This window comes from Emydura macquarii, unplaced genomic scaffold (genome assembly GCF_026122565.2).
Source record: "Emydura macquarii macquarii isolate MOO-44397 ecotype Brisbane River unplaced genomic scaffold, CSIRO-AGI_Emac_v2 contig_3287, whole genome shotgun sequence".
NCBI lineage: Eukaryota > Metazoa > Chordata > Testudines > Chelidae > Emydura > Emydura macquarii.
Window position 1 is genome coordinate 6,491,881 of NW_027133424.1, and position 13,863 is coordinate 6,505,743.

At 44.8% G+C, this 13,863-nt stretch overlaps 1 protein-coding gene across 3 annotated transcripts in view; it reads right to left on the minus strand.

Annotated features, from left to right (window-relative positions):
* Positions 1-8,055: 8,055 nt before the first annotated feature.
* The window catches only part of KIFAP3 (kinesin associated protein 3), a 104,352-nt gene continuing 98,544 nt past the window's right edge, over positions 8,056-13,863 (minus strand). For 2 of the 3 annotated variants that reach the window (XM_067532437.1, XM_067532441.1), the window contains one exon: positions 8,056-10,919. In XM_067532437.1, the coding sequence (XP_067388538.1) occupies positions 10,811-10,919 (109 nt within the window). In that variant the 3' untranslated portion in view covers positions 8,056-10,810. The other variant, XM_067532440.1, reaches the window with a different exon arrangement.

A 13,863-nucleotide genomic window follows, 5' to 3' on the forward strand; every position in this document is an offset into this window, starting at 1 on the left:
GGGCCAGGGTACTGCGGCCCGACAAAGGCACCTGAGGCTGGAGGCGGCCATTTTGGATAGGGGCAGGAATCCCTCACGTCACGCACGCCCTAGGGTCGGTGTGACCGTCTCGGGCTGCGCCCATCTATGGCGCGAGGGACCGTCCGTTGGCCGCCGTCCTGAGTGACGTAGAAAGCCCCGCCCCTCCGTCTCCCCGACCCCAGGCATCCCTTCAGGAGTCACCATGGTCACTGGTCACGTCATTGTCACAGCGCCTGCTGCGCATGAGCGAGAGGTGGGGGACAGCAACGCCCCTTCCTATGGCCGCGCCTCCACCCAGCGCAGGGGTCCTCCGGCTGCAGCCGCAGCGGGGCGGGGCTTCGAAGGAGGCAGCCACACAGCGGCCCGGTTGGTTCGTTGTCCCCAGCGGGACATGGGCTTTACGAGTGGGCTCCCCTAGGCCAGGGTCCTTCCCAAAGAGAGACACCGCCGGGCGGGGGGAGGGGTGTGTACTGGGAGCGGCATTTGGTGGGTCCGTGGGGTGTGTACTGGGATCTTGCACCCTCCAGTACTGCTCCCAGTACACACATCCACATGCTCCTTTCGACGCCTCCCAAATATCCCTCCCACACTAACGTTACACCAGCAAAAGTACTTTTTGCCAGTACAAAGGCACCTACGCTAGGCTTTTTTCCAGCACAGAAATGTTTTGAAAATACCACACCCCCAAGCAATCTTACTGTATTGGCAGAAGTTTCAAGTGTAGACCAGGCCTAAAAACTCTATTGCAACAGAAATGGCCAGCTGAAGCAAGAGACATCACGATGGGATGAGAATGTTCTTGAACTGCAACTTTACCTTTTTGGAGGGTTACTGGTACAGGGAAACAACAGTGGCACCTAGTCTCAGAGTTGATCGTCTGATTGGTATTTAGAGAACAGTCCTGTGTGCTTTAATCTCTACAAGCAGAGCTGTTAAGAAGCATAGTAGATCTGTATGAACCAGCTAGGTTGTAGGTTAATTTATTTACCTGTTATCCGTGAATAATGAGGAGGTCTCCTACAGTCTGACTGCTTGCCAAGATTCCATTCACTATAATCCAAAGTTATTGCTAAATATAACACTGATATCATAACACCATGTGTTTAGTCAGTTCCATTTAGTGAGATTTTTTTGGAATGACAAGGTCTGCAAGTGTTGTCAAAGTGTTAAAAAGCAACAGAGTCCTCGTTTATCTGTTAGAGGTAGCAGAGAGCTCTCCAGGATATAGCTATATATTCTGTTTGAGGTTGATCCCCTGTCCATTTCTGATCTGCTGGCAGGTTGCTACATAGTGCAATGTCATCTCTCTCTTCTCCTAGGGTCAGGAGTGGTTTTGGATTTGGTTTTGGTTTTCCATTGCTTTTGGATAGGACACATTTTGACTCCTGATAATTTGAGGAAGTCTCTTTTCAGTGCCTCCTGTCTCAATTTCTTCTGTCTCTCATTCATTGCAAAGTTGATCTTTTCTGGGCATGGATGGAAGATAGTTGAGGAAACCAGATGGTGAGGGGTTTCAGAGATTGTGTTGACAAGAACAGTTTGTCCCATAGACCAGAACGGACCGTTATCATCATCTAGTCTGACTTGCATTACGCAAGCCATAGAACCTCAGCCAGTAATTTTTGCATCATGCCCATAACTTCTATCATGCTAGAACATCTCTTTAAGAAAGGCAAATCTTGATTAAAAGACTTCAAGTGATGGAGAATCTACCACATCCCTAGGTAAGTTGTTCCAGTGTGTAATTACCCTCACTGTTTAAATTTGCACCTTATTTCCGGTTTGAATATGTATAGCTTCAATTTCCAGCCAGGGAATCTCATTACATCTTTGTCAGCTAGATTAGAACCCTCTATTATCAGAAATCTCTTCCCCATGTAGGTGCTTGTAGACCATGATCAAGCTTTTCTGATTTTTGTTTTGTTCAGCCTGATACAATTCAGAGGAACAGGAAATTCATGGTTGTGGATTGAGTTGTAACTAGTAGAAGACAACAGAACTTGCATGTGCCTTGAACAGAAGTGGTTACCTGCTTGTATGGCTTCTGCTCAGGCTTTCTAATCAAATTCTGGCTCAGACCATACACTGTAGGTCATTCGCCTGGAGTACAAAGTTTGCACTGATAGTTCATATCCTCTGTTTACTTTTCCACTGCTCTCTAAATCTAGAATGTCATGGGCAAAAGGGGTTCTCTGCAGGGGCTCCTCTAGCTATAAACAAAGTAGGCTTCTGCCTTTGGCAGCCAGTGGAAACCTGAGTGACGCAGCAACCCCCTGTGCCAGGTCACAAGGCCATTCACTCGAATTTGTGTGAATGGCATTGCAACCTGGTGCTCGTCCCCACACCCTACTTCTACCATAACCACTGAACCATCAGGTTTGGCATGCATCCCCCCTCCCCCAGAAAGTCTGGGGCCACCCCCAGTTGAGAACCTTTATTCTAGAAGGAGGGCAGCACACTGAAATTTTGCCTTGAGCAGCAGATTGTCAAGTGGCCTCTGCTCTCTAGTCTAAATTCCCCTCCGCCCTGTGTGAAAACTAGTTTTGCCAGTGTCATTTAGGGTTTCCAGGGGTTTGGGGAATAGGTGCCTCCCCTCCTAACTACATATACAGACTTCCTCCAACTGTCTTTAGTGAGCAGATTTCCTTCCCCAGTTTGCTTGTCAGGGCTGTGCGTTCAGTCTCCCACACGCCCTGCAGAGTGGCAGGGAATCTAGCAATAGCAGCTAGACTAGTCTAAACAGTGTGGGTGACTAGGTGAAAACTACATGCACGAAGCAGGTGGTCTGTATGTGAAAGGTTTCCCCCTAAATACATGCATTTTCTTTAGTGATGTAACATATCATAAGAAGATACATTCAATACTATTAAAAGTAATTGCTCTCTGTATTTCATAGTAAAGTGACTCAGGTGACAGATTTCCTGTGCGTATTTTGGACAGCAGAATGAACATTAAAAGGAAATACTATAGTACAGTGGGTGGTCTGGGCTTTTCACATCTCCAATGTTATCCCTGTTCCATAGAGCACTAGGGCTTTAGGATGTGGTTTGCTCAGTCATTATGAACCTAAAATATAGTATAAATCAAGGTTCATACCAACACACCCATCCCTTCCACCTCTTCTGGATTAGGATTTAGAGGCTGGACGTGTAACTAAGACAGAGGTCCCCAAACTGTAGGGGGGGCACGGCCAGCCCCCACGGGGTTGGGGAGGGAGTGCCACCCAGCCCCACTCTGCACTGGCTCCACCCCACAGCCGCAACCCCTCACCCAGCAGCGGCTTTGGCTCCCGGCCCCCTTCTCAGCAGCCAGCAGTGGTCTCAGTCCATGGCCTTGGCACCTGGCCCCCACCCCCATTCAGCCTTAGCCCCCAGCTAACGGGCCTGGCCCCACTCCCAGCCCCAGCTGCAGGGGCACCAAACTAAGATGTTCTAAACTGTGCTAACACCTGGGCTCCCCTCTAGGCATTTAAAGCAACCAGTTTAACATGTCAAAGTATACACTGCTTTGTCTGCACTAGTCTTTAGAATGTGTTTGTTGGCAACATGCCTTATATCCTATTCGAGACAAGAGCTTTCAGTTTGTGCCCAGAACTCAGATGCCACCACTGCTGGGAAACAGACCAATGTTCAAGATCCTCCAAGATATTTGTGTGCTTCACTTCCACTGTATTAGCTGTAAATGAACAAACCAAGCATCACACCTTCCTGCAGCAAATCCAGAAGGGCAGAGCCATTTGGACAAAACAGAGTCAGCTTGAATCTTTACCTGAAACTCCTCATTTGAGTTTCAGGATTAATTCAGGTAAGTGAAGAAAGAAGGGACTTCTTTCCCTGCATCCACCTCTCCTCTCAGATTGGTAGAATTGATCATTAGTGCTTGCATCTGAGCTAGGCACTTTCCAACCTCACCTGCAGGGGCTGATGTGTTGGCAATAAGATGATTGTGACCATTTCAATCCAGCAGGCTGATGGGAAGGGGAAGGATAGCAAGGGTCAAGTACAGCAGGTGTTCATACTTCTCATGTATCTCATGTGTTGGGTACATAACAAAGTGGGACATCAAATAAGGTCCACAAGTGTGGTCTTCCTCTGATGAAGAATGCAGAGGTGGGCAGCTCAGAAGCTTTAAACCAAAATTGGATAAACAGTTGTGCATAAAATTTAAGAACAAAAATAAAAACCTACGGGAGTTGTGGGAGCTCAGCACCTACGAAAATCAGACAGTTTATTCAGGTGCCTAAATATGGATTTAAGTACCTAACTTTCAGCATTCACATTTGAAAATTTTGGCCTCAGTGCAAATTATCTGGGGAAGCAAAAGGAGCAGAAGCGAATGGATAATTGCACAGTAATGATGAAAACACCTTTTAGCAACAGGCATGGGCTGATTTCCAGTCGCATTATGCACCATGGCCACAGAGTTTGGGGTGTTGTATGACCATGTGGCTTTTATGGGGAAGCGAGTCTCTTTTTCGATTGCTGGCTGTTCTGTGATGTTTTGGACCTACTGATTTAGGTTGCTGGCTCTTATTGGTTGCCTGCACTTCTCTGAAGCTGAGGTACAAACAGATTCTTAAGATATTGCTGCTCAATCTTTCTTAGTGGGTTTATGTTTTATGGTCTCTGGTTAGACTTTTGCACTTATCATGTTTATTATGGTAATATCTAGGCGCCAAACAAGAAGAGGGCCCCATTGTGCTAGGAACTGTACATACACACAATAAGAAAGTCCCTGCCCCAAAGAATTTAAATCTAAATAGACAAGACAAAGGGTGGGGGAAAAGAGAACATACAATCAAAGTGAACAATGAGATGGCAACAAATGTCATGTTAGTTTTGTAATTGGCAGGTGTTTATTATTTAAATCCTTTCCATGGGGCTATGTTAGGAGCAGATTAGCTAGACAGCGGTTCTCAACCGGTGGTACTTACCGGAAGGCTGGGTGGTACGCGCGCCGCTGAATCCGCCGCCGGAAGGGTCCTCCCACCCGCCCATATGAAACTCTGCCGCGGAAAATGGGGAAACGGCAGAAGGGTATTGTTTCCGCCGCAAAACCCCGCCGCCCGTCTCTCCCCACCGCCGCGAAACCCCGCTGCAAATCCCTCCCGCCGCCGCCGCGAAACCCCGCCGCAAGTCCCCTCCCTTTTTTTCCCCGAGTGGTACTCGGGTCGGGTACAGTCGGGTCAAGTGGTACTTGACCCGACTGTACCTGGCCCGAGTGGTACTCGGGGAAAAAAAGGTTGAGAACCGCTGAGCTAGTGGGAAAGAAAGGAAGGGACGGCTGCAGCTTGTGAGGGAGGGATTGAAGCAAACAGCCAATTGGCACAGGGAATGTTCAGCATGAAAATGGCAGACAGTCTGATGACAGCACTGTCCATTGGTCCCTGCTTGAACTGCTTTGTGCAGCTGCTGTGCCAGCTTCTGGCTCTGGTTGGCTCTTCCCTGCCATTTCTTTCCCAAAACCCGCAATCCCATGTGATGGGGAGGGCTTACCATGGCAGGGCCCCATTTTACCCTCTCTCCCCAGTGCAGCGGTACTTGCTTGAAGTGGAGTTGATGTCCCTGCAGGGCACTTGATTTTCCTCTTGTACTGTTACATTTTGGTAGACTTCTGCTGCCATGATCATTTGTGTAGTTCTCAAATCATTTGTTTCTTACATAAATTCCTTATGTCATGCTAAAGAATTATTTTCTCATGGTTACAGCCTTCAGTATATTTGCAGACAAGATTTGAAAAGCCTTGTCAGCTTTCACCTGCCACCAGCTTCAACAGAATCTTTGCTTTCCCTTGAAAAAGTTTCTAACCTGAATATTTGCAAATGCAGCCTTCCAAATGTGCACTGAATGCATGACAATGCAGTGTAGTCATCCAAAGTCTGCCAGCTGCTCTAGTGTCTCTTCTGCTGTTCAGAGCTTTCCCAAAGTGATCCAGTGAAAACCTCGGACCAGGGTCCTGTCCACTTTTGCTGCTGCTTCTGGGAGCCCTGTGGGGAGCAGTCACGCTGACAACCAGGCTAGTTTCATGATACTGTTTCTTGAGAAATCTCATGAGCAGGAACTGGAGCTATTCACCTAGGACTATGGCCCAGATGCTAGGAGAAGAATAAAGTATCAGAAATCCCATCCCCTTCTACAACAGTCAAGAGGATTTGGGTAGAAAGAATGCTTCTCCCTTTCTAGCAGCCAGAGGTGTTTGGGAACTGATAAAATTATTATTTATATTGTGATAGTGCTTGTAAGTCTCTAACCAAAGACCGTAAAACATAGACCCACTAAGAAAGGTTGAGCAGCAACATCTTAAAGAATCTGTTTGTTCCGTTTTCCAAGAAGCTGGTGGCCTTGGATTATCACCCAGGCATTTTTCCTGGACAACTGCAGTTTAATTCTCTGGCTGTTAGGTATCTTGTACATTTTTTCAAGTCCCACTTATGAGAGGGTGGTGGATGACACTATAAGTAGAAAGGAACGAGTGTTGTCTATTTTAAAACACCCACAAGTAAGCTAGGCACTTCCTAGGAAATGTATTAAAGATAAGTCCCTGCACAGAAGGGTTTACAAGCCAAGGGCTTGTCTACACTTAGGGTTAATCAGGAACTCCATCTGTAGACACTCTTACTCCAGAATGAGAGTGCCTTGTTCTTGTTTAGCTTAACCAGTTTTGGAAAAGTGTCCATCCATGGAGTGAATCAGGAACAATTTCATATGTAGACAAACCTTAAGAGGCTTTGGATCAGGCTCTCAAAAGGAGCTTTAAGTAGGAAGAGGAGAGAGAAGGAAAATAGGGCAGATGACCTTGTAGAGGAAGAAGGAAAAGAGGGAAGACATTGAAAAGCAACACAGGAAGAGACACACAATGAACAAGGAGAAGAAAGAAGTAGGGCAGAGCCAAGCAGAGAAAGACGGTAGATAGTAAGTTTTTTGGGGCAGAGTCAGTCTTGTTCTGGGTTTGTCAAGCGCCTATTATCTTGGGGGCCGTGACTGGGTCTCCCAAGCTGTATCATGATACAAATAAACCAGAAGCAAGGGAGATGGAATAAGTATTAAATAGAAAGCTGACTGAAAACACACTGCAGTTAAATACAGTATATCACGATAAGTGCAGAACTGGTTTATTTCTGTACACTGCTGGGGTTGTGGCTTTAGTGCAGAGGTATCGAACGTACAAGCCACAGGGTGCACAGCCTGTGCACGACTCACATGCATATTCAGGATCTGCAGAATCTCAGGTTTCATTGTTTGAAAAAAGTTTCTTGCTTTCATAGTTCTGAAGAAAATCTTCCAACAGCAAACCCAGTATAACCTGTGCAATTGTCTGCCTGAGTCTGCAGAGAGCCTAAAAAACTGGATCAGAGCTGTGACCTTCTCTGCCTACTATTAATCTCATTGTGGTGTTAACTGTGCAAATTAATGAGACTTTAAACACCAGTATTCACTATATCTTTGCTAACTTTAGTAGTAGAATGGGGTAGGAGTGTATCACAAATTAGGAGATTCTACAGGGAAGGAAACAGTGAGAAGAAAGGAGGAAAAAGATAAAGCCAGGGAAGAGGGAGAGGATGAGAAAGAATGAACAACAAAAGACAGAAATAGCAAGGGTCCTAATGGGGAGCAGAATTTTCCTTCAGTTGATGCAGACTATGCCTCTAAGGGATTGAACACAATAAACAATGAGAGTAACTAAAATGTTAGTTTATAGGCCAGATTCTCAAATCTCCCATTGACCTCCATGGGAGATCTGCTGTGGGTTGAGGACACATGTAGCCATGCATTTTTACATGGCCCACAGACCATAATTGGAAAGGGATTTAGTCTCTCTCCCCAGAATGATTTTGACACCCCTGCCTTGGCGAACATAGGAGCATAGCTGTTTTTCATCTTGCCTAGCAAGCTCAGTCCTCAGGCAAGTAAATTTTACCAAGCCCTGCCTGTGGATAATTATTCTCTTCCCTTAGTTGCTCTTAACCAAGCTATGAACATTTAGTTTTTTCTTTTCTCATAAAATTTCCAATACTTGATATTAAAATGCAGCCAGAGTTTTTCCATTGCTATTTATTTTGGGACTGATCACAGATGCAAGTACAGTTACAGGCACGCACCGTATACCAGGCCTAGCTATAATCCTTGTTAACCTGAAGCTCTCAATTAAATGCAGTTTTAGTTTCCCCAATACCATGCAGAGCCCTTTAGAACCTACGCTTAACTATTTTCAAAGCAAATTCAAAAAGGACAACTGCTTTGAAAAATTTAATGCTAATTCTCTGAAGATCTTATAAAACAACAGATGCGAATGCAGAGATCTCCAAATGAAAAGCCTAGGTGTGTGCAGTTCCAGGAGTTTCCCTTGCAGCTGTAATTAGGTCTAGATCTGAGATACAGTGGGCAGATGTGGCATCACCTCCGTGCACACAAACATGGGCCCAGATCAGTAGAAGGAATCTAGAAAGGGGTAGTATTATGAACAAAAAGGCATCAGCAATTTAATAAGAGATTTTTTTTTAAAAGGTCGCTTTAGAAACATACAACAGATCTGGAGGATTAAAAAGGAATTCTGGTTGTAGCAACAGCAATGCTAGTAACTGTCTCATCTCCAAAAATCATGTTTGAGGCAGTGTCTGGGAGGACGTCTGGTTTTAGTGTGGCTGTTTTTAAAGTCCCTTCCATTCTCTGTCTCACACAGATGCACAGAATGCTATGTGTAGCTTGACTAACTGTAAATGACCACCAGGCCCAATCTTAGCCATAGGCGAAGTAGGCAATTGTCTAGGGGGGCAAAACGTAAAGGGCAGGTGCCTGATCCCCACTCCTTGCGGCAGCCACCTGCCTCCCACCCGGCCCCAACGCTCAGCCGGGACCCTAGTGGCAGCCGCCTGCCTCCCGCTAGGTCGTGGGCTGCAGCCGCCCACCTTCTGCTTCGTGCTGGCGTGCAGCCAGGAACCCAGCAGCAGCTGCCAGCATCCTGGGAAGTGGGCAGCAGCCGCCCATGTCCCCACTGGCAGTGGGTCAGCTCTGCAGTGAAATTGACAAGAATGACAGTCCCTGCACTGCTGCAAATACTCAAAATTTTCAAGTTGGGGGTGGTGCACGTTTTTATTTTGCCTAGGACAGCAGAACATGTAAAGCCGGCAGTGATGACCGCCTACAATTTTAAAAGCTCACACAGGGTTTTTCAGCCAATGTCGTATTTTAGGAAAGATTTTCAGAGGTATACGTGGCAGTTAGATACCCAACTCCCTGACTCTTCTTTGTGGCTTTGAAAATCTTTTCCTCAGCCTATACATTGGTCTTAGGAGAGATGAATATTGTAACAACACAGGCCTTGGAGCCCAGTGTTACTTGGAAATCAAAAGGCAGGGGATTGAAAAAAAATCTGTAAGTCAAATAGCCACTTTTAAAAAAGTGAGTTTGAGGTCATTCTTGTTTTGAAAAATGAGCTCCTCAGACCCTCTCTTCACCATCAGTCTGAAATGCTGCAGTGAGAGAAAAGGCAGCTGGTGGCATGCTCTCCTATACCCCCTGGGGACAGGAAATCTATTATTTAGGATTCATGCTAGCTAAACTGTGCTGCACTCACCCTAGACTAGGGCCCAGATTTTTGAAGGTATTTAGATGTTGCTGTGCTCAGCACAGCCTTGCCTAATGATTCAGAAGCTTAAGTCTCATTTTCAAAAGGGATGTAGGCATTTAGGAGCCTAAATCCCATTCAATCACTTTTAAAAATGAAACATGAGCTTCTAAATCAATTAGGTGTTGCAACACTGAGTGCAGCAACATTTAAATAGCTTTAAAAATCTGGGCCTAGGAAAACAATTGTAGCACTGCAAATATGTTAGTTTCAAGTGGAGACCTCTTGACCCTGTAACCGCTAGTCAACTATTTAGTCTGTGCACAGACACAATTTAAATTGGCTTGTAAGCTAATGGGGTGGTTCTCGTGTTTTGGGATGGGGCAAAATTGGGTTAGAACAGCTTAAAAACAATGCTCTAGCTTAGATCCATCGTTAGCTACAGAATAAGTTGTTCATACATTGCAGGCCTTATGCACAAAGGCTGGATGAACTCTGTTAAAACATTAAAGCATTCATTTTAAGCCTGGTTTCTAATTGTGGTCATTTAGATGGTAGAGATGGCTCTCACTGTAACTGAACTAAGCTGTAACTGTTTGAAAATTGTTTCAAGCTCAAGATGAGTGAATTTGCATCTACCCTCCAATATTACAGCTGTACAGTGCCATAGCCTCTGGGCTGTTTGAATCCAGTGCTGTACTTCTGTAACAGTGCTCCAGGGTATAGCCACTGGATGCCAGGCACTAGGCATTTCCAGTGGGAAGCTTATTCAAGTACTTGAACAGTTCATGTACATCACTTAAAATGTTTCACAAGAGGCAATTACAAAAATGCCTCATGAACCAGAGAGCAACATGGAGCTCAGTCATTCATCAGCACTGACTGCCTGGTTTTTCTTTTTAATAGAAATTAAATTACTTGCTTAATATACATAATGTAGTGTTTACTTTCCAGTCTAGTAGTTTTCAATACTTGCTTTCAAGTCACATGGCAAATACTATACAAAAATTATAACAGAGAGAAACCAAAGGTTTAACACAGTCAGTGTTTGAAATGGTAGAGCCAGAAAGGGTTAGGTTTTTCTAGAGCTACACATACCAAAGGATACATACCACGCAGACCCATTTTAGCACAATCATGCATTAGCCAGGGAATGCTCTACATCCGTTACATACAACTGATTTCTAATGGAGCAGGAAGACAGCACCCTATGCAGAGGGCTGCTCTATCGGGTTCCATAGCCATAGTAAAAGGGTTCATCAGGGCGGTATCCATACGCAGTTGCAGGGCGGCCAGGAATACCAGCTGGCTGACCAAATCCATCCACTCCAATGCTGGGGGTCAGGGGGAAAAAAAAAAGAGAGAAACAGGTGTTGATGCTTGTGTTTCACATATAGGAAGTGTGCTCTAGGGCAGGGGTCTCAACTTTTTCCACAGGGTGGATACTGTCTCAAGCACCATCCCTCTTTGGACTCAAGATTCTGCAGACCTCCTCTTCCAGTCATGATCAGGTAATATCCCTGTAGAAATTAAGGCAGCTCCTGAAAAGGAAAAGTAACACTAGGAAAGTATTTGATAGATTGTTGGAATCTTTTAATTAAATGTAACCAGCTGGGAACAGGAGAGCCTGTATCACATGACCATCATATGACTAGCCAACATTCTGTGGACTGCCCTTTTGGAACTGGTTTAGTGGGCACTGCAAACAACTGGGTGATGGGAGTCCTAGATCCTGCTATACCATTAATTCAGCAGTATGTCACTTCACTATGACTCAGTTTCCTTGTCTATAAAATGAGGATAATACTTCCCTGTCTGAAAGGATTTTAATATATTGCTATAATACAACATCGTTAGAAACTGCTATTGATGCAAAGCCCTCTGCTAAGTATATTCAACACAACCAAATAGTCAAATTCTCTTCTGACCAATGGAGAGAGTCTCCAGAGGCATTGGGGGAATGCCAACTGGAAATATGGAGCTGATGGTTTCTGACCTAGTACATACAGTGGTTTCTGATGTGGTAAGACTGACAGCCAAAAAGCAGACAGGCTTTATCATGTACTAAAGCCCTCTATGCTCTAGCAGGACTGAAAGTTAATTTAGTCTTCATATACAGTATTATTTTTCACTCTCTAGCTGTCCCAAAGTAAGGAGTGACAAATATTCCACACTGAGCAATAACTCTCAGGTAGGAGGTAGAGGGAAAAAATGTTGGCCAGGATGCTGGATTATCGCATGCCCCCCACGCATGCAGAGCTGCAGCTGTGCAGCTCTTGCTTGGCAGGGAGGGGCCGAGCCCAGCATGGCTCTTTCTCTCCCCACACGCCCCCCACGCATTTAAATGTTGTATTTTTAGAATGTTTAAATGTATTGTTAATTAAAGGAATGTTTACATCCCTGGTACCACTATACTATAGTGGCAGAACACTCCTACTCTGGATGCATCTTATTCCAGCCCCCCAAGCAAAATAAATCATATTGATAAGAGTGCAGTTTTGCCACTATAACCACATCTACGATAGGGGCTTCTGCTGGCACAGCTGTGTCAGTCTGGGATCACACCTCTTCACGCTCCTGACAGACAGCTATGCCAGCAAGAATCTGTAGTGTAGACCTGGCCTACTAGCGCTCTGCCCCAAAACAGGATGTAGTGGTTCTGAGAGTAACTGGTTGTTGTAAGTGTGCCCGTCTGTTTCTTCCTGAACCAGCAGTGGTAGTGTCACACTTCACTAATTCACCAAGGCCCTGGGAGAGGCCAGGAATGCCTTAATGCCTGGCTGCATAGGGTGGGAGTAAGCTAAGGAGTGTGTTCTGCAGCCTGCCCTAGCTCCCCCTTCCTTACTGGAATCACTCCCAAGTTCTGGTACTCTTACAAAAGTCCCATTAGGGGATGGGTATGTGATCTCCAAGCCTTTATTTCGCTTTCCAGATCTCTCTGAAGCAGCTATGGTCATCCAGCAGACTACCAGGGAGCACTAGGTATGGCCTTCTCAACAGCAGGCTTGAGCCTCCGGAAAACCCTGCCAAATGAGACCAGGAAGGGTCCTAGCCTCACCATCTCCAGAAACACCTCTTCTCCAATCCGCAAAGAATCAAAGACAAACACTACACTCAAAATTTACAGCCAATGTAAGACAGAGCATGGATTTTCCTTCCAGACTTTTTCCTTTCCACAGCATAGCACCTCAATCCTACTGTGACAGACCCTTGGGAAAGGGCAGATAGAAAATTAGGCTTGAGAAGAGTCCTCCATCTAATCTATGTACAGGATATAGAGCTTTTGAAAAGAATAAAATTGACTAGTCTACCTTCAAGAGCAAAAAGTTAAACAAGCTGGGGAAAAGGTGAAAAATAAAGTAAATTTTCAGTTTTCCATGCTGATAATCTCAGGAGTTAGTAACATACTGTAGGTAAGGGAAAATGTCTTTGACTATGCCCTATTCTCCATCCATTGTAGTAATGTAAATCCCTGGATGTCAGTAGCATTACACAAATATAAAACAAGTGATGGGGCCGAATCGAGTCCATACTTTCTGTTAACCAGACAGTGTCCCTTTAAGATAGGCCTTCAGTTCAGGACACTTTTTCTTCTTTCCTCCCACAAATTCTCAAAATGTTGACATATCCAGTTCAGGCCCTGGAGTAAAATAATTTATAATTTAAAAAAGTAACTGTTATAGTTTGCAGTGTTTGTCACAGGATATTAGAGAGACAAAGATATCATCTTTTATTGGACCAACTTTTGTTGGTGAAAGACGCAAGCTTTCGAGATACACAAAGCTCTTCTGAAAAGAAACAGAAGTTGGCCCAATAAAAGATATTCTCACCCATTTTGTTTCTCTAATTTGTTATAGGAAACTCAGTTCTTCATTTTATTTATTTTTTACAGTCATGTTTTGTCTGTGATCGATGTAACAGTTTTGGATAATTTTACCATTTATTATTGTGGTAACAACTGAGATCCATCACATTTGTGATGCTCACTCACAACATTTCTGAAAATTTTAGGTTGGGAAAATACTGTATATATGGCAGAGGGACCACACTAGGGCTGGCTGAAGGCTGATTTGGCAACTAGTCAGAAACCCAAAGGCCACACCTCTTTTGCATAAAATGAAACCAGCTGTAGTCCCTTTCAACTTTAATGTGGTAGAATGGGGAGAGGAATTGCAGGTCCCTCATGGCTACTTAACTCAAGACAAAACAAGGCATCGTTGGACTCAGACTCCCTACAGGCAGATTCTCCTCATTAAATACAAAAGTGGCTGCATCTAG